The following is a 21,902-nucleotide window of genomic DNA, read 5'->3' on the forward strand; positions in this document are numbered from 1 at the left end:
ATGTTTTCCTACTTGGAGGAGGTCCAGTCTTTACCACTATCTTTATATTTTGGTTTCCCGCTTCTTCAGTCTTTCTGTGTAGATTTTTTTTATCACATCACACAGATTCATACTGGACTCTACAGTGAGCTACCAATGCTTCATCCTTTGACTTCTACCAGATTCTCTGGTTTTCCAGCACAGATAGTCATTTTGGATCCTTCTGCCCTGATCCTATAGATGGCCACTGTGATTTTCCCACCTCTGATCCTGTACGTTTACCTAATAAATCCATACACACACACATACACACACATATACCTGCGTGCACACACACACGCACACACACACACAGGTATATATATATATATATATATATATATATATATATATATATATACCTAATAAATCCATATATAAAGTGTTGTAATATCTGACCTCTCAATTCTGCTTTTCCATCCCTTTTTTGCATGGTTCTTGAGATTACTGAATTTCTTATTCTGAACTGAAGCTTGCTTTCTAGTAAAATTACTAGTTTTGCTCTTCAGAGCTACATAGAATAATGGAATACAAAACACACATATTAATTATAGCTATTCATGCACTTAAGGATCACTTTTACAATTGCATTTCAATTTTCTAATTTCGTTCATTTCCCAATTAAACATCCAAGGTTTATTAAAATACCTTTTTATATCTATCAGGATTTTAATCTCCCCAAAAAACCATTTCCCCATGTACTCTCAAATTTGCCAATATTCTTTTAAAAGTATTGGCCCAAAGTAAATGTAATATGCAGGTATGGGAGTAAGTATTACAGAATTCAGGGAGAATATTATATTATTTCATATACTATCTATTATTTTAAGTCTGAACTTTCTTTGAGAGGTAGAACTTAATACTTTTGGTTGATACTTGTACTTATATCTCACTATATTCATGGGCCTATTATAGACAGGGAATAATTTTAAACCCTATGGAAAACCCAAAATTGTAGATTCTACCAGATTCTATAAGAAACCCATTCTCCATTGGGCGGAATAGAGTAAAAAGGGTTAGGGAAGAATAAAGGATAACTAAAGAAAAGAAGAAATCCAAAGGGTAGGAGCAAAGGATTCAAAATGTGGACCAAAGGTTGAAGAGATCAGAATTAAAAATACAAAAATAAAACAGTGGGAGTAGTGTAGACTTATTTAAAGGCTGAAATCAGCTCACTGGGAGCCATTTTAAAATTTCTGCTAAGTGTCACAATGTTATTGCATCTTACTGGCTTGTAGTTTGAATAATGGAATCCTGATTTTTGTCATATTGCCTCTCTTTCCCAATCTATGACTTTCAAGAACTTGAATGATCTTCTTTGACTTGACTGAAAACCTGTATTTGTTAAACCATATTTTAGTCTAAACCTTTAAAAATTTATGAAGAATATAATGTGTTTTCAAAAAACAGTAAGTTGTACAGGCAGAGTCAAAAGTCAGCTGAAAAAGTAACTTCTTCCAGAGTCTTATATGATCAAAAATGTAGAAACTAGTCACAGATAAGAAAGCTCTAATATATATGGATTCTGTTCAGAGAATTTAAAAGATAATAAAGAGAAAAACACATCCATATCCCCAGCTCTATTTCTAATAAATTCCATGAAGCTTGTGTAGCTCTGATCCTTCCTATGTTCCAACTCATTTGTGTCACCAGAGTTCCATCTCAGTCTGTACATTTATGAACAAAGTTCCTCACTCTTAAAAGTTACTGCACATTAATAAAATCATACATCTAAAATGGGTGCTTGTCTATTAAATTCCAGGTATCTGGATAACATGATAACTCACATACACATGACTTAAAGATAAAATATTAAATTTCTAACTCAGATTGCTAAGACAGTGAAATTTCTATGTGGCACAAGAGGAAGCTGGATCTCAGATTTGGCTTTTGTGGCTCCACATGTTTAGTAGGAGAGAGGCCTGGGCCTATAAAAGATCCAATACTCTAACACACTAGCGTCCTTAGACAGCTGCCTCCTAATATAGATAAACACACATAGAAACACACACACACACACACACACACACACACACACACACACACACTCCACCAGTACAGATGATTAGGAGATAGTATTTTTGCATGAGCTTGAGTAAAAAGAAAATAATGATTTCTTTCATGGGAGTTTTGAAGTTAAAATTTATACAACTTATGTGGCATGCCACTTTCTAAGAAATTAGTGTAAAATATGGGTTTTAATATTTCTGGTATATTTGCAGAAGCAAATTTGAACTTTTGTAGAGAGAAAAATCTTCAGATGTCACAGGTAAAGATTTAATGGAAACATTTAGGTAAGACATGAAAGTACAAAATATAAAATACAACAGTACATCACAGGTAAGAATTCATAAATATAATAAAAGGCAAGCAATAGAAAAACATCATAAAGATTATAATATAAATGTTTAAAATTATTAAAGACATGAGAGAAGGAACAAAAATCATAAGAAAACAATACAATCTAAGAGAAGAAAATCAGAAGACTGCAAATGAAAATTTCCCAGAGATGAAAATATATTAAAGTTTTTAAAAGTTAATGAGTAAGTTAAAGAAGTAGACAGAGTTAAGGAGATAACTTGAGACCAATATGAAAAATTACAAGAGGCACAACATTGAGAGAGAAAGAGATGAAAAACCCAAAAGAAATAAAAACATGTAACAAAGATAAAGTTCAGTACATGTCCAGAGAATAGTCCAGAAAAAAAACCAGGTATGTTGGTGCATATACTTGTAATTCTAGTAATTTGGGAAGCTAAAGCAGGAGGACTGGAAATTGGAGGCCAGTCTAGACTATATAGTGACTTACAGAGACCCATTTAAAAAAAAAGACTGAGAATACAGCTCAAGGCCCTGAGTTCAATCCTCAGTATCAACGGATTACTTTTCAGAAAGAAAAAATTAAAAGTAGGGGAAAGATGCAATGTTACATGAAATAAAGATATTTTCCAAAATTGGGGAAAGAATTGGCTCCTCAAATCTAATCATTAATTTAATCATCTAAAGGCGTCCCCCCCAAGAAACCAAGTGAAACTGAACTCATTCTCAGAACAAAGTTTTGAAGCCATGTACCCTAAAGTCAAAGGGATCTAAAGAAAAGGAGACAATCAGAGTTAAGAAAATTCAGTAATTTTAAATGAATAACAATTGAATTGAAGGCAGACTCTTACTATTTTAAAATTCTATATCCAAGAAACCTAATGGCATGAAAAAGATGAAGACAGAATCTGCCACTAATATACTTACTCTTAGAAATTATTGAAGTATATCCTTTAAGAAGAAAGAAAAGGAACATACAGTTAAGGAGAGCAATGCATAAGCATAATTAATTTAAGTGTAAATAAAATGTTTCATGGAAGATATATTTTGATTAAGAGAAAACTGAGTCCCAGAGAGTTGATTATGTTTTTATTATTTTCTAAAGTCTCGCCAGGATATCATTTGTATCTTTTCCTTCACAGATCTGATGAAAGATGTTCATCAGCTCATCTATGTAATAAAAGGATAAACAATTTTAGAATTTATGAATTAAAACATCATAGAAAATTTCTAGCCAACATATGGGGACAAACAAATAGAAAGAAAAAAGCATTACACTAGGATATGTACTTCCACTGGCAACACAGACTTTTACAAATTAAAATTTTACTTTATGCATGGCAGCTAGCCTTTTTAAGACTGGCTTTCCTATTTGAGCCATTCCAAGGAAGAGTTAGGATAACATGATTTCTATGGCACACGTTAAGAGGAAAAAGCAATGGTTGGGGAAGAAGTACAAAGGATATTTAGTTGTCATTATATTCTTTTTGTCCTTTTAAAAATTATGCCAAGTGCATATATTATTTGTTTAAAACGTTACTGAAACATTTGGTTATTTTACACAAAATAAAACATACTTTAAAATTACTTTATTTGACTTGCTTCAAAAAATCCAGAGGATATAAATTCTAGGAATTCAAAGTCATAATACAAGTTAAACAAAATGTGATTCATTGAAAAATTATCCATATTTTTAGTGCAAAGTTCTTGTCCAAGTTACTCAATTAATCTACTTGGCATATTTCCATGGAGATATGCTCGCTAACAGATTGAAAGTTATTTTTTCCCCTTACATTAAGTCTATGATGTGTCCTCATTTTCAAAGTTAATTAAGTAGTCCTTAAAATAAAAAAGTTTGAAAAATTCCCCATCACAGCTCTTATATATTATACATGATTGATACATGGAAAGAGTGAGTAACATTTTCTTTCAATTAACCTGGGGTACTTGGACAAATGACTGAGATTTAGCACTGGGAACTTTTAACTACTTTTTGAATAGTGCCAAGGGTTAAATTTCCATAATACATTAATCTTTAAAGATTTTCACTAGAACTAAATATAACAATCATAAGTAAAGAAGACAAATTTTGTTAACTATTTTAAGCTATTATAGTGTAGTATAGCTAAAGTGTAGTACAGCTAGCCTGTGGATGAATCGAGAAAACTAGAAACAGGTGTTGCAATAACCATTATTGTATTTTCATTTGTAATTCTCAGAATATCTTCAGCTAATTCAAAGATGCCTGAAAGCCTCAAATACATACATACATATATTTGCAAACTAAAAAATTTATATAACCATATAATTTATCAAATCCAAGACATGATGAATGTGTTTTCATATAATCTCCAGAACAAGCCAATATAGTTGATATTACTAGCATCTTCACTTTATATAAGTGCAAATTGAGACACAGAAAAATGAAATAACATGAAAAAGTTCACACAGCTGGTGGACAACAAGGCCTAGGATTCAGGCTGATGTCTCTGTCTTATGTTCTTAAAAGTGTTAAATGCCTTAAGGAAGACAAAAATTTGGCATAACATTAATTAAACTCTAATTTAAATATGTAAAGGATAAATAATATAAACATATGTGTTGAGAACTTAAGATAACTTATATTTGAAGTACGACCAAAAACTCTTTGGTGAGAATGGTTTTGTTACCATAAAATTTTTTTATTCTAAAATAGGAAGAGTATTATTAGAATCGAAACTCCTAGTTAACACAAGTTGATTAATACCCATATATTCATCAACTGCAATTTAATCACTTTTATCATTAAAGCCTGAGTTTCAGAACTGAATTATGAACAGAGCATCTATGAACAGAGATATCATTGTAGGCAGATTTGTAGATACCTTGCATAATGTATGTCAGAAAATCCACCCAATGACCTTTTCTACATTTCTTCCTTTGAGAAATTCAGATCCAGAAAAGTGACCTTTTATAGACAGTGATAAGCATGAAACAAGGTTTCTTTTTTCCCAAATTTTCTCCATTATAACAAAGTTTAATAACGATTCCTATATACAGTGTTTGTTTAGTTACAAAATAGTTTCTGTTGCTAAGGCAAGATTTTTAAAGTAATTACAAATTTTCAACTCAAATTCTCCTGTTCTATCACAGAAAGATGTATATGCTCTGGAAATGCAATTTCAAATCATTGTGGCAAGAAAAGGTATGTGATATCAAAATGTTTTGAGAATTTTCTCACTTCTAAATTTTTATCTTCCTATGTTAAATGTTATAAATTCATGTACACTTCTGAAAACTATGCCTTAAAAAGCTTAGCGATCATAAAATTATATATATATATATATATATATATATATATATATATATATACATACATATTATGAATGATGAGAAATGGGTTAACTCAACCATATCCAGGAACTTAATAGTCTGACAGTGATAATAAATGCCAATATTACACACTACCAGGAAAACAATATTTTTTTTGCTAAAAATGATTTAACTACCTATGCTATAATATCAAACATATACCAATAAAATAATTATATCAATTTTTTAGTTAGCTTCAATCCATCAGAAGTTATTTTTGAAGTAAACCAAAACTCACATGTGCTTCATGCTTTAAAGCTACATATATTAAAACATGACAAAACCAGGAATGCAACTTAAATTTATGTTCATTTAACTACTCACTACAGATAATTAAAATCTCATCTCATGTTTTGATCTGTGGCTAAGACTCATTATTTTACACACAGGGGGGAAAAAAGAAGCCATTTGTCACCAAAACATCTGAGCTCCCCTTTCTTATTTCAGCATATGATTTTTCAGCTTTGCCATTTGGCACCAAATTTTTCCCAGTTATAAACAATGTAACTTGATTTAAGTCAGTGGTTATTTATAGGCAACTGTCAAATCTTTCAGTGTTATACCTTAAATCATTACTGAAAGATTTACTTTTAGTATAATGAGACAGTTTTGCATATTAATTAGGTTATCAAACACATGTTTGTTGAAGTTTAGCAATTGTGTAATAAATATAGAATGGCAGTCATAGAGCTGTTAAGTAAACCTCAGCACACAGACGTCTAACATTTTTTATTAAATTATCCAAGAAATAATCGCCCCACTAAATCCAAGTTAAACACTGATGGAATATTAGGGTGTGTAATTAAAAATGATGCTATGCTGTACATGTGGGTAGTTTTGTACAGTGTGTAAAAAGAAGTCTATAAAAATTAATTTCTCTCAGTATAAAGCATACAAGTAGGTCTGTTATGAAGCTTGTAAATGAATTCAACCATTTCTACTGAGACACACACAGTGAAGAAACAAACTAAATAAATGAAGGCATGAATTTATGGGGAGACCTTCTCACTTAAAGTAACAAGAGTTGGTAAAAGTCATGTACAGTCATATTGCCTCTTCAAAGAGTACGTTTTGTTACTTCATGTTCAGTGATACCATTGTGAGATGGTCACTGGGACCACAACTCAGTCTTCTTACTAAGTATCAGCCAATATCTAATTGCAGCAGGCCAAAGCTAGGCCTTCTTTACACTTACAAATCCTGAAAATCCTGATACTTTGCATACCTAGGGATGAAAAATTGCCAGCCATCAGCATTTAAAACCAGAGTTATTCTGCAGTTGCAAGTGGGAGCATAACAAAAAGCACAGAGCTGGTAAAGGATGGTTGTATGATAAATTCTTGGACAGACATCATAACTTAGGAAAAAAGGAAGGAGAGAGGAAAATAGGGAGGAGAAAAATGCTACACTAGGAATGAGTTCTAGATTGTAGACAAGGATCAATAATGTCATATTTTATGTAAATTACTTCATCTCTCATTGTCTTAATTTTCTCTCATTGCTGAGATAAAATACCCAATGCCCAAAGTTAAGGGAGAAAAGGTTAATTTAGCTCACAATTCTGCACAGGTTTTACTCCTTAATTTGCTGGCTCCAAAGCAAAGTGGCACATGGCATAGAGGCAACCATTCGTGGCAGTGTAAGACAGCACAAGCAACAGGAGACCTTAATAGCATCTTTCTCCTCCTTTTATACTGAATCTAGAATACTGGGATTATAGTGATGCTAAATGAATCAGTGGACTGATTTAGTAATCACATACTGTTAATTCCAGTCACACTTTAGATTCATCCACCTCTAAAAATCTAAGATTGCATGAGGCTTTTGGGGGACATCTAGGCATAAACCATAATACTTGCCATATAAGAATGTAGGATCAGATGTTCCTGATGTCATCTTTAAACTAATGTTCAAAAATGCCCAACAAATAAGGAAACTACCACATCATTTTTCATCATCATTTAATTGATAACCCACAGTTTTATTTATCTGTTCACCAAGTACTGAGAGACCATCTGTTAAGGTTCACACTTACTAATCATACTAAGACTTTATTCTTGGTCTTGAGGGAACAAAAGTGAACAAGATTCACCCTGAACACACAAGATGCTGGAATGGAAATGAGATAAGGAGATAGGAGGATAAGAGGGTGAGGCTGGGTGAATAAACAGCTAGAAGGCTTTATGTTTAAAAATGTGGCCTTGTTGGTTCTCTTTGTGATCTTGTTTACTTGGGAGACTGTGGCAAGAGGATTGGAAGTTTGAGGAACGCCTAGGTAATGCATCAAGACTCAGTTTCAGATTAAGAAAAACAGCTGGAAATGTAGCTCAGTAGTATAGCACTCCTGTGGTGGATCCCCAGTGCATAAAAAAACAAGTAGCCTTTATCCTGAGGATAACAGAGGACACTGAAGTTTTATTTTTATTTTTCCTGCATGGAGTGATACAATCATGTTCTGATATTCTGTGGGGATTGGGAAGGAGGGAGACAAACCTGAGACTCCTGAACTGAACTACTACAGGGTCAACCAGAAGGAAATAAATGGAACCCAGAAAAGAGATAAAGAGATGCAAGTAAGATTATTTCACTGGATGTGGCAAGAAATGAGAGTGAAAAGATTTCCTGGGCGATGCCCCCAAAACTTGGTGGATAGGAGTGCTATCTATTGAAATAAAGAATAATAATGAATAACCTAGTTTTGGTGGGAGGAGAGGAAAAAGAGAAGGCAGAAGTCATGAAAGATATGATATGTTTGGTAATCAGATTTAAGGTCTCAAAAAAAAAGTGATAAGAAGCCTGAGTTTGAGAGCAGAAAAACTTCACTTTCAGCTTCTATTCTGAGTTGAAGGGGGAAATATAATCACTGTAAACTCAATACCTTTATATGTAATGGAGCTAGTAGCTGCTTTGGAAGAGAGCTGTAAAGTAAGTTTATGAATAGCGGGCATAAGACACTGAGGATTAAGTAAACTGCCGACATAAACATTAAAAAGTAAACAGTAGAACTAGACTTTAAACCTACTTCTCTTCTCAAAACATTACTCTGCTTTTTAGGGTCAATTTGAGATCATCTTCATGTGGATTTAAAGTTCAATGGTAATTACACAGATAAGAGCTAAAAATTCTAGTGGGTTATTTTTATTCCAGTCTTAAATATTACATTACTAAGATTAATTTTTTGAAATTCATCATTTTCTTAATCTTATCATTTGATTTTGTTTCTTGAGGAAGAATGATATGTAGAATTAGACTTAGCTAATGTTCATTCCAGGTTTTTCAAGATAGACTTTATCTGAAATTCCATACAATTATACTCACACTTTCAAAAAGTCCTTAAAAAGCCAAAATTTTAGTATCCAAATCAGGTTCCAGAAATAGTTTAAGGTATTATATTCAAGAAAACTGGTCACCACAAGTGGAGATGTATGGGAGTCCTCAGTGTACCTTGATGTGTGTGCATATAGTAGTGAAGAGCTTGCAGTGCAAATTTGGAGGACCACTGTATTAGAGGTACATGATTTGATCAAGTAGATCCTATGATAATCAATCACCAAAAAACCTGTATGGCTAATAGGTTAACAAGCTCTATAAGTGATTCAGATATGCAACAAGTTTGGATAACTTTTAATTTAGGAAAGAATGCCTTTAAAAAGAGTCTTATAAACTAAGCATGATGAAACAGCTCTCCAATCCCATAATTTTGGGAGGCTGAAGCAGCAGGACTGAAAATTCAAGTCCAGCCTCAGTAACGTAGTAATTTAGGAAGACACTGTCTCAAAAAAAGAAAAAAACAAAAAGGGTTGGGGATGTAGCTCAGTGTGAATGTCCCAAGTTCAATGCTGAATACAGCAAATAAATAAATATTACAATACTTCTATGTATTAGTATTAAAGATAGGAAGTCAATCACTGAATTTTGAAAAACATTATTTAGAGGTACTTATAAAAAGAGATGATCTCGTGATGCAGACCCATTGTGAGACTCTTTCTTTGCATAGTGGCAGTGTCTATTCAGTAAAATTTTATTTCCCAAAGGGGGCAGAGCATCTTCTGCCTCATATTCTGATCAACGTTTTTAGTAAAAACATTTAGTAAAAACTGGTTTAGTAACCAGTTGACAGCAAGTGGAACAGATGAAGCACATGAACTACAGCTATGACACTGGGATTTATGGAAAGCAGTATGGCAATGATAACCACCATCACTACTAGCAGAACCTTTGTCTCAGGCACAATAACCAGACTCTAAGGTCATTTACTACTGGAGCTACTTAAACAATAGCAAACAAAACTATCACTGATATGATTTTAATTAGGATCTAATATTCAAAACAGTTTTTTGTCCCTAAGGTATGTTTCTCACTTGACATAATATGTTACTTTGGTGTTATACCTATATTCAGACTGTGTATTATTTTAAAAGTAATTTTAAAATTTCTAGTATTAACATCCATCAGAAAGCATAAGTTCATAATGGGTTTGGATGAGATATACATAAAAAAACTTTATTTTCTAAATACACAATAATAAATTACTGAAAATTCTCAATATGGATTCAGGTAGTGGCATATCCTAGGAACAGATATGGTCATAAGCTTAAATTCTATTCATAGATTTCAGAAAAAAGAGCTCCTAATGGGCACTAAAAATTGTAGTCATGAAATTTGGGGCTATCCTACACATTGTCTTGAAAAATCTCAGTATATGTCTAGTTATAATAGCTGCAAACCTCCTCAGATTGACTTTGGGAAATCACCTAGTGAATATGCATCACTGAAACAATCCACCTCCCCCCTCTTAGCATTCCCTTATTAATAGCTCCATGCTTTGAGACCCCACTTGAAACATTACTTTCCTCATGGATTACTTTATGCATTTCCATAAAAATTCATTTTCTAGAAGATGAAATGATATTCTTACCCGTTTCACAGCTGGGTCCAGTGAAGCCTTGTGGGCAGGCACACAAATTAGCTGCAATACAGGCACCTCCATTTCTACAGCCATCTTTGCAAAATGCTAAAATAATTCAGATATATGAATAAGTCAGATAAAATAAGTCAGATACATGATTTCAGAGTTTTAGAAGTAAATAGTTAAATAACCCCCCATACAACTTTTATTCATTCCATGAAGATGAACACATCAGATTGTAAAACCTATTGTAAAGTCGCAGTAATGTTATATTTTCAATATATACACAAAACATGAACACAATTAGTAAAGCATTATTGTTTCCAATGTTAAAGGAATATTTCATCTGTAAAATAAGATAATGAAATTTCTTTTAACAAAAACCAATAATCTTATACAATGAAAAATGCAGTAAAATTCAGATTGTATCTCATTGTAGCAATCCAACTTGAAAACAAACCTAAAAATGACAACTATCTCAGACAGAACAAACTATAATCTAGAAAATGAGACTGTGAAACAGGAAACAATTGAATGCCATGAAACTTTCACCATTCTACATACTGGGAAAAGTTTAAAAACATTAGAGAAATGACCCACCCTTCAAAAAGTCCTCAGCCAGTCCTGGTGGCTCAGAAGTATCAACAATCAGAAGCATTTCCCAGAGTGGTCTTCAGGGAAAGCCTGACATTCTTCTGCTAAAGACAGGTCAGGATGTAGGATCAAAGGCAAAGCTACTGCAGTGCCTGATGCATTAAAGTGATTTTGGAGATGAGAAGAAAAGTTTTTCTGTGAGTAGGAACAAGAGCTCAAGTTTGAACCACTGCAAGGGTGCTTTTTTTAGTATGTGCTGCCTTCAAAGAAGAAGCACCATAAATCAGAAAATATGACAGATGAGAAAAATCAGAGAAGATAAAAACAAGATGAGTAATACGAAGCTCCTTATAAACTTTTCTTTCCACTTCTCTCCACTTACTCTTTGGCTCTGTAAAGTTCAGGAGTTGCTTCTTAATGACAAGATCTGACATAACTACACTAGACCAGCTAGATGTTCCAGGCGGCAGAGCAAAAGTTTTCTTGCATGTATTTTCTCTAGTTAGACAGATGTACTTAGAGTAGTGAAATGCAGAAACCTGTACTTGTGGTGTTGAATTAAAGGATGTATCCAAAGACGCTATGTGGCTCTGTTGATCCTAGGTTTTAAGTCTGTTTTCATGTTATACAAGAAGTATACTTCGTTCAGTGACTATCTGAAAATAAAGTGAAAATTTAAACCTCATAAATAATAAAGAATGGATCTTCCAAATCAAGTTTTCTTGGAGTAATTTAGAAGGTTTGCAGCTTATTGTTGCAGCACAGAAATCAAAGATTCAGTGCTCACATCTTGACTACTCCTGTTCAAAGCAGATACACCCAGGAACTAGACTTTGTTCTGGGAAGCTACTGTCTAAACACTCAAAAACATTACACAGATTCTTAAAAGTTCTCCTTTTTTCAAATATAACAATTACCTGCCTATGCATGCTCCATAATTTCAATAGCTCTTTTTTGAATAAGAAATAACATCAATAATTAACATATGGGATCACATAAAATTAAAAACCTTCTGCACAGTAAAGGAAATAACCAACGAAGTGCAGAAACAAACTACAGAATATGGAAAACAGACAAATATCTAGAGTGTATAAAGAACTCAAAAAATATCCTAAATAAAAGACCTAATAAAAACTGGGCTACTGAAACGAACTATTTGCATAGTTTTCCAACTTAGAAAGCCTTCTTCATGTGATCTACAATACAACTATGGGTCCATGGGTTTGGAAACCAGAGTAATCTGCTGGTCCACTGAAATCTCACTTCAGTGTACAACTGTAGAGCACTGCATGGACTATTGCATTACTAATTATTCCTTTGTCTTTCCTATCTCTCGTATAGAAAGTAACATAGTAATTTGATTACAGTAAACTTAAAACAAATGAAACAATATATTTGAAGAATGGGACTATTTACAGTTCAAAATGCCTAAATTAGGTAAATCATATGACATAATAAGGCATATTAATGTTATCCTGTGGGATTTGTTGGACTTTCCAAAATGGACTGCTAGTCCTCTTACCTCATCTAATGAAGAGAAAAAGAATAATGTGCAAATGTGACTTAATAGATGGTGGAGAACTAATTGAAATAGTCATTGATGAAAATGAAAATCTGAACTAAAATAATGACCCACTGGCACTGACAAGTCAGCTAAAGTGAAGAACTATAACTTCTACAAATACCATATACATGGTTAGTTAATCTTTTACAATAGTTCTCAACAGCTCATGACAAAATGTGCAGAATAAAAACCGTTTGAATGACCCAAAATGGAGATATTTCACAGTGGATGATAGTAGTATAAAAGGAGTTGATGATGCTGGAAGACAAATAGCTGACATTGTTTGTTAATGATTAGGCTCAGATGGAAATGTTTGAAACTTGGATATAGGTAAAGTAGATAGAATAAAAGTTTCAAAAAAAGAAGATCTTGAAGAAGATCAGAGGTTGTAGAAGGAACAAAGGAGTTAGAGTATAAAATGTGGAAATTGCAAATGCTAAGAATAGAGCAGTTCTGGACAAAAATGCTCAGAATGGTCTCATCGATGTGGTTTTATGAAGAGAGATATGAAAACCTCTGTGGCTGATATCAACAGAGACAAAGGAGCAGAACTGTTTGGTATGAGCCAGATTTTAAGGCTCTTAGCAACTGTGCAAGGTGTCTCTAAGGTACAGATCAGTGATGATAAGGAATAGAGACATAGATTGTGTTATACATAATGGAAGAGGAGTCGGCATTGAAACACCCTACCTCTGCATGTGGTTCCATTCCCTGTGTAGCCAGGCTTGCATACACAGTTATGTCCTCCCACAGTGTTGAAGCATAAAGCGTTTTCATCACAACTGTGCTGGTTTGTAGCACACTCATCATGCTCTGAAATAAAGAATATAACTTTGTTAAGAATATTTTTTTAAAGGTGAAATATTTTTAAATGTACTAGTACCTTAGTTATTACATGGTAATTCTTTCAGTCACAGTCATATGTAAATTATAAACTAAAGAAGACTGCAGATTTTGAAGTACTCTATATTTTTCAAAACTACATGCAATTTATATTTCCAGAAACACTAAACACAAAGGAATTTGAAGAAAAGGCACATCAGTGGTAGAAGCAAATAAATAGGGATTGATTCTAAGAAGTATATATATATATATATATATATATATATATATATATATTTGGTTATTTGAGACAGTCTCACGACACAGTTCATGCTGACCTTGAACTCATTATGTAGCCCAGGCTGGCCGCAAACCGATCCTTGGGATTGCACCAGGCCCAACTCAGAAGTATATTCTAAAGTCACCTGTATAGTCTCTGGCAAGCTATTCTTCTGACATGAATCTCTTAATACACAGGGATTTATTCTTCCAAAATGAGTCTGCCACCTTACTCTTCCCTGTAAAATGTAAAGGGTAATAGAAGGAGGAGGAACTGTTTGGCTGCATGAGTCATGATCTACAGCATAATGGAACTGAAGTTCTCATAGTTAGGTGCCTCCATCAACAACTGTTCCATACTTCCAGATATAAATATACTGATGCAAGCTGTTGAGGAATATTTGACCCCCTTAGCAAGTTCCTTACCGCTGCAAAGAATGTGTCAGACATCAATGAAATAAGAGAAACTTGGTTTTGTAACATATGCAAAACCAAATGCAAAAATGTACAATTAATGTACAACTAAATGTACAACTAATACTATACTTCTTTTGACTACATATATCATGTTTGGAAACTACTGAATTATTTGATCCTTTCAGCACTGTATGACAGAGGCAAACCTAGTATTACTATCACTAGTTTAAAGATAAAGTAACTCAGTTTTTGTCACTTGCCAAGTTTATAAAAATAATCATAGATAACTTTAGAATTCAGTGTCTGTCAAAAATGCAAATCTAAAAATTAAATTCAGTAAGTTTTGAGGAAGAAAACAAAACTAACATCAAGGTCAAGATGAATAGGAAACAAAGCATGTAAGGAAACACTTTAGGTACCTAAAATCACTATAGTGAGTGACACTGGTTATTACTTGTTTTTTGATATAAATTTCTTAGGGGCCAAAAATTAAATGTACATTTTAAAGATATATTGATTGAGTCATTAACTCTGTATTATGTAAATCATGAAAACACAGAAATATTTCCTTTTCATTTTAAAACACTGTATTTATGATATTATAATGGTAATATATCAGTGTAGCTTTAAAAAAAATTGCTCTAGGGGCTGAGGATTTAGCTCAGTGGCATAAGCGCCTTCCTTGCAAGTGTGTGGTCATTAAGTTCGATCCCTGGTACCAATAAAAATGAAAAAGACAAAAAAATTGCTCTTGGCAACAGACAAGATTTGACTAAAAGAAATTACTACAACAAGTGAAATAGAATACCCTGTGTTTCATTTTTAAAAAATAAAGAATAACATTCCATTATGATATTTTTTGTCTCATGCTATAAGGATGCAGAGTCATGACGGTTTTAATCATTCCCTGTATTAAAATTCTTAGAGTTCATTTTAATAAGTTAGTAGAAAGAAGATATTTAATCACTAAGGTTTTAGAATTTTATTAATGAACATCTTGTTTTCAAAATTCCTGGATGATTTACTCAAAAGTATACAAAATGCCACCTTACTCTCTAGTATCAATATTTCAGAGTCTTTTTTTTTTTTAAATAAATTCCTGCTTACTGTTGGTAGCTTAGAAATGACTAGATTAAACCTGGGCCTCCTAGGTACAACTATAGCTGGAGCCACAAAATGTCAGAGCCACAAGGATAGGTATCCTCTTGCCTTTGGATTCTGACGCCTGGAGCAAAATAAATCTATACTCTAAAGTTTGTGCTTGCTGCCCATTTTCTTCCTAATACAATTGAGAATGCTGCAGTTATTCTATAAATCTCCATATCGACAGCTATAGGTGCTTTAAAGACAGCTGCTGATTGACTAGATGCTATCTACTCATTGGTGCCTTGATTGTCTTCTTATTTAGACTGTACTCACTGGTTAGAATGGCCTAACAAGATTTGGTTTAGCACTCAGTATGATAATGTTCGATGAAAGTTAAATAATTACTCAACCTAAGATCTGATTTTATCTGTCATCATTTACCCTTGTGGCTATTTAAATGAGTGAATATACAAACTGTGGAGACAGTTTGTAGGCTTTGAAATGTACTTCTGCCTTTATTTATTCTGCTTGCTGTGCCTGAAATGTTCTTCAATTTGTGTTCTACTGGAAAACTCTCACCATCTTTTAAAATTATACTAAAAGACCATGCATTTTGTGAAAATACCTGAGTCTCTTACTCCTCCTACAAAGTTAGGCCATCATGTTTTTTCCCAGTACCATATACCAGACTCTACAATTCTACTATACCATAATTTTCCACTTCTTCTTAGTTTATATTTTCAAGCCTCAACTTGGGATTGTAAACTTTTAGACAAGAATTTTGGGTGTTCTCTGTATTTCATTTCAGTATTCAAAAATATTTCTTGAATGAATGATTGAATGAATAAGTAAACCAATGGTACGAACTGATTCTGCCAACACTAAAGCCAACCCAAACTCGTAAAATTATAAACTAGATGGTAAATAGTGAAGTAGTTTTGAAGATCTGAGCTATTTTTTGCACTGATTTCACTAGACTAGTGTTTGATTTGACTTTGAGTATTTAAAAAACTTAAGATACTAGGACATACTATGAAAACAGAAAATAGTAATTTCTTTATATTATCAACTTTAAATTTCACAATACTTAAGTTGGTTATAATGGCATGCATAGTAACTACTAAAATTAAACTATGACCTTTGGAAAATTTTTCAAAAATTCCTATGTCTAACAGAAAATTAAGTTTGATTTGATAGCCCTTCACAAATGGAATGCAAATGAAGCAATAAGACAGCATTTTGTTATTTCAGTAAATAACTATTGCTGCTTCATATCCATTTTTGATCAAATATTAATGCCTTACCATTTCTCAGACTCACACATACCTGATTACTTATTTAACATTTTCAACACATAATAGGTAAAATTAAATAAAATAAAGAAGGAATAATTCTAAGATAAAACTTAAATCAATATCATGGTCCAATGTTTGAGAAGAGCAGTCCAGAATGCACTAGTAAATGAATTCTAAAGTTTATTTAACATATACTGAAAGACAGATATTTGGATCTGATGTTCTGATCATCCAATCCATGTGAGCTAATGCTATTTTCAAATCTTCAATGAATATTTTATAGTTCAAGTCATGTGATAACCCAAATCCACTTTTCTAACACTTCTTCATTAAAATATTAGCAAATTGCTATTTTGATCAAAATTTACTAATTCACTGAATAAGTCTGAAATTTAAATGAAATGGAGAAAAGTAAACATATAGAAAGAAAACATCATTACTCAGTAGCACTAAACAGAAGAAATTTCAGTGTGTCTTCACACTATATTTTACATAGAATCCAAATTTTAAAGAGATAGTTGGTAAAGATGTGTTCTATGTGCCATAATTTATTTTTTTCTGCATCTATACATATAACACAAAATTGATTTTATGCCAACAAAGTTTAATATGGTAAAATTCCTCCACAAGGTATAAAAAAGTAATATACACACTTGTATTCCCCCAAATGGAGATGTTATTTATAACAATGATACTACTTTTTTCACTGATTAACTCCTAAAATTGATAGTTTAATGTATCCCAATCATTTTCAGAGTACACACTAAAAATGTCATCAGTCTTAATAATGATGAATGGCATTAATTTAAGCTTTAAATTTAGTATTAATAATGAGTTGTTCCCAGAAAAAAAATGTGCTGAGAGGCAAAAACAGTCCCTTCCGAAATTCGCATAGCTTTGGTCATCTTGATTCTAACACTGATGTACAAGACAATTTAGCCCCATTTTATTCAAGAACTTCAATGTGATACAAAGTGCACCTACTGCCAAAATGCACATGAATAATTATCTGTTAACTATCACCACACTTATGTTGAATTAAATACATTTCTTCAAAGTTTATTTTATTTTAGGGTCTTCTTGGCACAAGATGATTATAAACAAAAATAGGCACCCTTCAGAGTACTAAACTCCAAGTTTAGTTGGAGATGTAAGACAAGATTTATGATTCATTATGAATACTAATAAAGTAAAGAAATAAACTTCTATGTACAGAAGATTGTAAGAGAATGAGGGAGGAAAAAGTAATTTCTATTAGGGTCACGTGGGAATCCAAGAACGATTTTATGTGGAATGAAGTATTTGGCATGGACAATTTTCACACGTTTTAGGATGGAAGAAGGCATGAGTCAAAAATAAATATCATTGGTGTACTTTTTATTTCTGTTTTTAGAATACCATAGCTCTTAAAAATCTTTGAGAACCTGAACGAAGTATAATAACATAGCAATGATTCAATGATTACTACATACACATACTTTGTAACATACGTTATCTCATTCAACCTTTATATTAATTAGGAAACATTTTCACAAATTTACAGAAAATTAAATTTTGCTTGGAGAGCCAAATAAATAAATAATTTGTTCAAGATCACAGAACTAGAAAGTGTTAAAAGCTGTGAATCACAACATAACACCAAAATACTGGATTGAGCACTAAGCTTAGAGTTGCTTGATGGATTTAAGGCTTACATTTTCCACTACTCCAACCTATTTTTTATCCTAATATTCTTTGTAATTAACCATAAGTTTTAATGTTTACACAGTTTCATCTCTTTACATTGTTTGCTCAATCTTCTGTTGCTTCGTAGTTAGCAAGTTATTATTCACTATGGTGTTTGCTATTATTCGGACCTTGTTCAATATTAGAGTCACAGACCTTTACATGGCAAATGAGTGAGTTAGCTTTATATTCATACTTAAATGCTTTCTTGTTTTCACATGATTAAAAGAAGTTGTTTTTTAATGAACTACCAAATATGATCAAGTTCCAATTTCTACAGAACAAAGTAACCAGATCAAAGCATTAATTTCTCCAACTTAAATATCTCTTCATATAATCTCTTGTTTGTCATAGATCTTGTTTCTGTGGTTAAAGGTGGTACAGTGTTAGTTATTATGGTCTGTCATTGTTCAGTCTGTGTTTGATACTATTGTTGTTGTTGATTTTACTACTTTACCCAACGTGACATATTTGCTGCTATCAGTTAGTCTTCTCTGTATGCCAATCTCTAGACTGTTTGGAGGTCATAAAAAATACTATAGTCTGTCACAAAAGAACCAGGTACTGGGCCAAGCAAGCTGCCACCTTCCTGTTCTAATAAGAAGTAATTGGGTCATGGGACAGATCTAACAGCCAATAACCACCTATGCCTAGTGGATATCTTTGAAAAGTAGTCATTACTTAAAGAGGTCTTGCTATTAGCATTAAAGCCACCTACCATAATCAATTTGCAAGATTAAACACAGAAAACATAAATAAAACAATTAAAAAATTAGAAAATGAGAAAGCACAGAATCAAAATGCCCCCCAAACTCCAAACTCTCCCAAAACAAATCTAGGAGGCATTAAGGATACTATTAAAAGCCACATAAACATCATAACTGAAATAGTAGCAATAGAGGTAACAAACAGGTGAATAAGGCTCTTAATGAACTCAGAGATAATTATACAGATAATTAAAGAGATAATGATCTGAGGAAAACAAATGATTAATGAGTCCAGATAAGATACTGATACAAAAATAGAGGAACTAGAAGATACTGATACAAAAATAGAGGAACTAAAAAAGATATAAAAAATTAATGCTCAAATAGAGAAAAGAACTGAAGTTCATAAAACAGTATCTAACAGAATTCTAGGAGGTAACAAACTTTATCGAAAGTATATATAGCAGCACTGACCAAAGTGAAGACTGAATATCAGACCTAGAAGACAAGGCTGTGGTTGGTGATCAACTAATGAGAGATACTTAAACAGTTAAGGTTCCAGAAATTCAATACAAGAACAGAATCTTAAAAGCTTTTGGAGAGAAGAAAATTGTCTATAAAGGAAAAACCATCAGAACTACACCAGACTTCTTAACACAAACTTTAAAGTCAAGGAGAGCTTGAAGTGAAGTGTTTCAAACTGTGAAAGAAAACAACTTCCAAACCAGATTGACAAATTGCAAAAAATTATTTTTCAAAATTGATAAAAAATAAGATACTTCCATAATAAGGAACCCCTAAAGAAATTCATGATCACCAAATCAGCACACCAAAAAATTCTTAAGGATATCCTAGGAAGAGACAAACAAGATAACAATAAAAATTCAGTAATATATCAGGATTCAAAATCAATACTTAAAAATCAATAGTGTTCCTACACATCAATAACAAACTCACCAAGAGAGAAATCAGGGGAATAACACTACTCATGGCAACATCAAGAAAAATGAATTAGGAATTAACCTAACCAAGGTTAATGGAAACTATAGTACCTGAGAAAGGAGATCAACGAGGATGTCTGCAAATGAGAAGATCCCGTTCTTGAATAAGCAGAACCAACACAGTAAGTCACTAACCTATGAAAGTTCAATTCATGGAGAATGTTCTTAAGTTGGATTCATTCAGAAGCACAATAAAGTGAGTCTTACACACCTTTGACACAATATGTGATGTAAAACTTTTCCTCTTGCTTCCAGACACCCTCAGCTCTGATTCAGCACCATACTACCATACACTATCACACTTACAGTAAGCACACAGGGGCACAACTGTGAATGTTTGCTAGACAGATGAACCACTTCCACAATTTGATCACGTTTTAATGTTCTAATCTGAGGTCAATTCACATCTGTGAAAGTTTGCAACTCAAATATTCATAAATTTGTGGACCTACTTGTAGAGTGAAAATGGCCATAATTCTGAAATTGTCATTCAGATTTAATGCAATGCCAATTAAAACACTGATAGTATTCCTAAAACAGCTAAATAAAATAATCCTAAAATTCATATGGAACATAAGAAACCTAGAATATCAAAAAGAATTCTAAAACAAGGAGAAGACAGGAGATATTGCAATCCTGGTCATCAAATCACACTGTAAAGCTACAGTATAAAAATAGTGTCAATTGAGAGGAAATAAGGAAAAAAAAAAAAACAGGCTTGAGGATCAAGAAGTATCAAATGAAGTACCAGAACAGATAATGCAGAACTAACTCCAAACACACTCAACTACCTTATCTTTGACAGAGGGGCCAGACATCTTCACTGGAAAATAAGAATCTCTTTAATAAATGGTGCTGGGGAAACTGACTTTCCACATGCTGAAGACTAAAACTGGACCCATACCTCTCACCATCAACTGAATTAAAATAGAAATGGATCAAAAATCTAAATATTGAAACAGAAACAATCTTCTGGAACATACATCAGTTAAAAGACTTGGAGACATAAGAAAAGACTTCATGAACAAAACTTTTTTGGAAGTATTACAAAGAATAAATAAATGAGACCGCATCAAACTAAAAACCTCCTGCACGGTAATATCTCAGGCCATGTGAGAATACAAGTGGCATTTAAACACAAGTTTAAATATTATATTGTTTCTCTCCTGTGAGAAATCAAAAGTATAAACAATGGGCAAAACAGAGGATGGATATTAGGAAGTAGGAAGAATTTGTTCAGATGGGAAACAAGAAGAGATGGGGGATGGGGAAGAAGAAAGGGGAAAACGATTTGAAGGCAATAAGAATTGAAGAAAAAATGGAAACAAAGCTTTTATAAGTGGGAAGGAAAATAACATCTGGAGGGAGAAAAGAGAAAAGGGATAAAAAATTTGAGATGTGTCATGTATACGTACAAATCCCCCTGGATGAAAGTGTTCATCATGTACTGTAAACACAAGCTAATAAAAATTAATCTTCAAACTCAAAATTAACCCAGTTTGGCAAACAAATGCTGCTAATGTCTGAGGGCAGTGTTGTGATGGCAACATTCCCTGCCCACTACTCCCAATTAACTGCATGTGACATGCCCATCAGCACCTCTGATCCTGTGGCTGGCACATTTATACTCCAGATTCTGTTCTTCTGCTAACAGAACATAGTGTAATGCCACGGCTTGCTCACTGTCTTCAGAGAAACTTTCTTGTGATGGACTTCTTTAGCCACTAAAATATAGTGCCCTGCATGTACACTGTCTCATTTACTATTCTGCCTAAATCTGGAAATACTAGGGAAACAGTAGCTAAAATAATATAC

The 21,902-nt window shown here is 32.9% G+C and overlaps 1 protein-coding gene across 2 annotated transcripts in view; it reads right to left on the reverse strand.

Annotated features, from left to right (window-relative positions):
- The window catches only part of Nell2 (neural EGFL like 2), a 360,145-nt gene that overhangs the window by 79,765 nt on the left and 258,478 nt on the right, over positions 1-21,902 (reverse strand). For both annotated transcript variants that reach the window (XM_003476087.5, XM_063254597.1), the window contains exons 14-15: positions 13,446-13,568; positions 10,607-10,702 (exon numbers count right to left, since the gene is read on the reverse strand). In XM_003476087.5, coding sequence (XP_003476135.2) covers positions 10,607-10,702; positions 13,446-13,568 — 219 coding nt within the window. The remainder of the gene's footprint in view (positions 1-10,606; positions 10,703-13,445; positions 13,569-21,902) is intronic.

The sequence above is a fragment of the Cavia porcellus genome, unplaced genomic scaffold, assembly GCF_034190915.1.
Source record: "Cavia porcellus strain 051 isolate PalLab524CR breed Dunkin Hartley unplaced genomic scaffold, mCavPor4.1 scaffold_8, whole genome shotgun sequence".
Classification (NCBI taxonomy): Eukaryota; Metazoa; Chordata; class Mammalia; order Rodentia; family Caviidae; genus Cavia; species Cavia porcellus.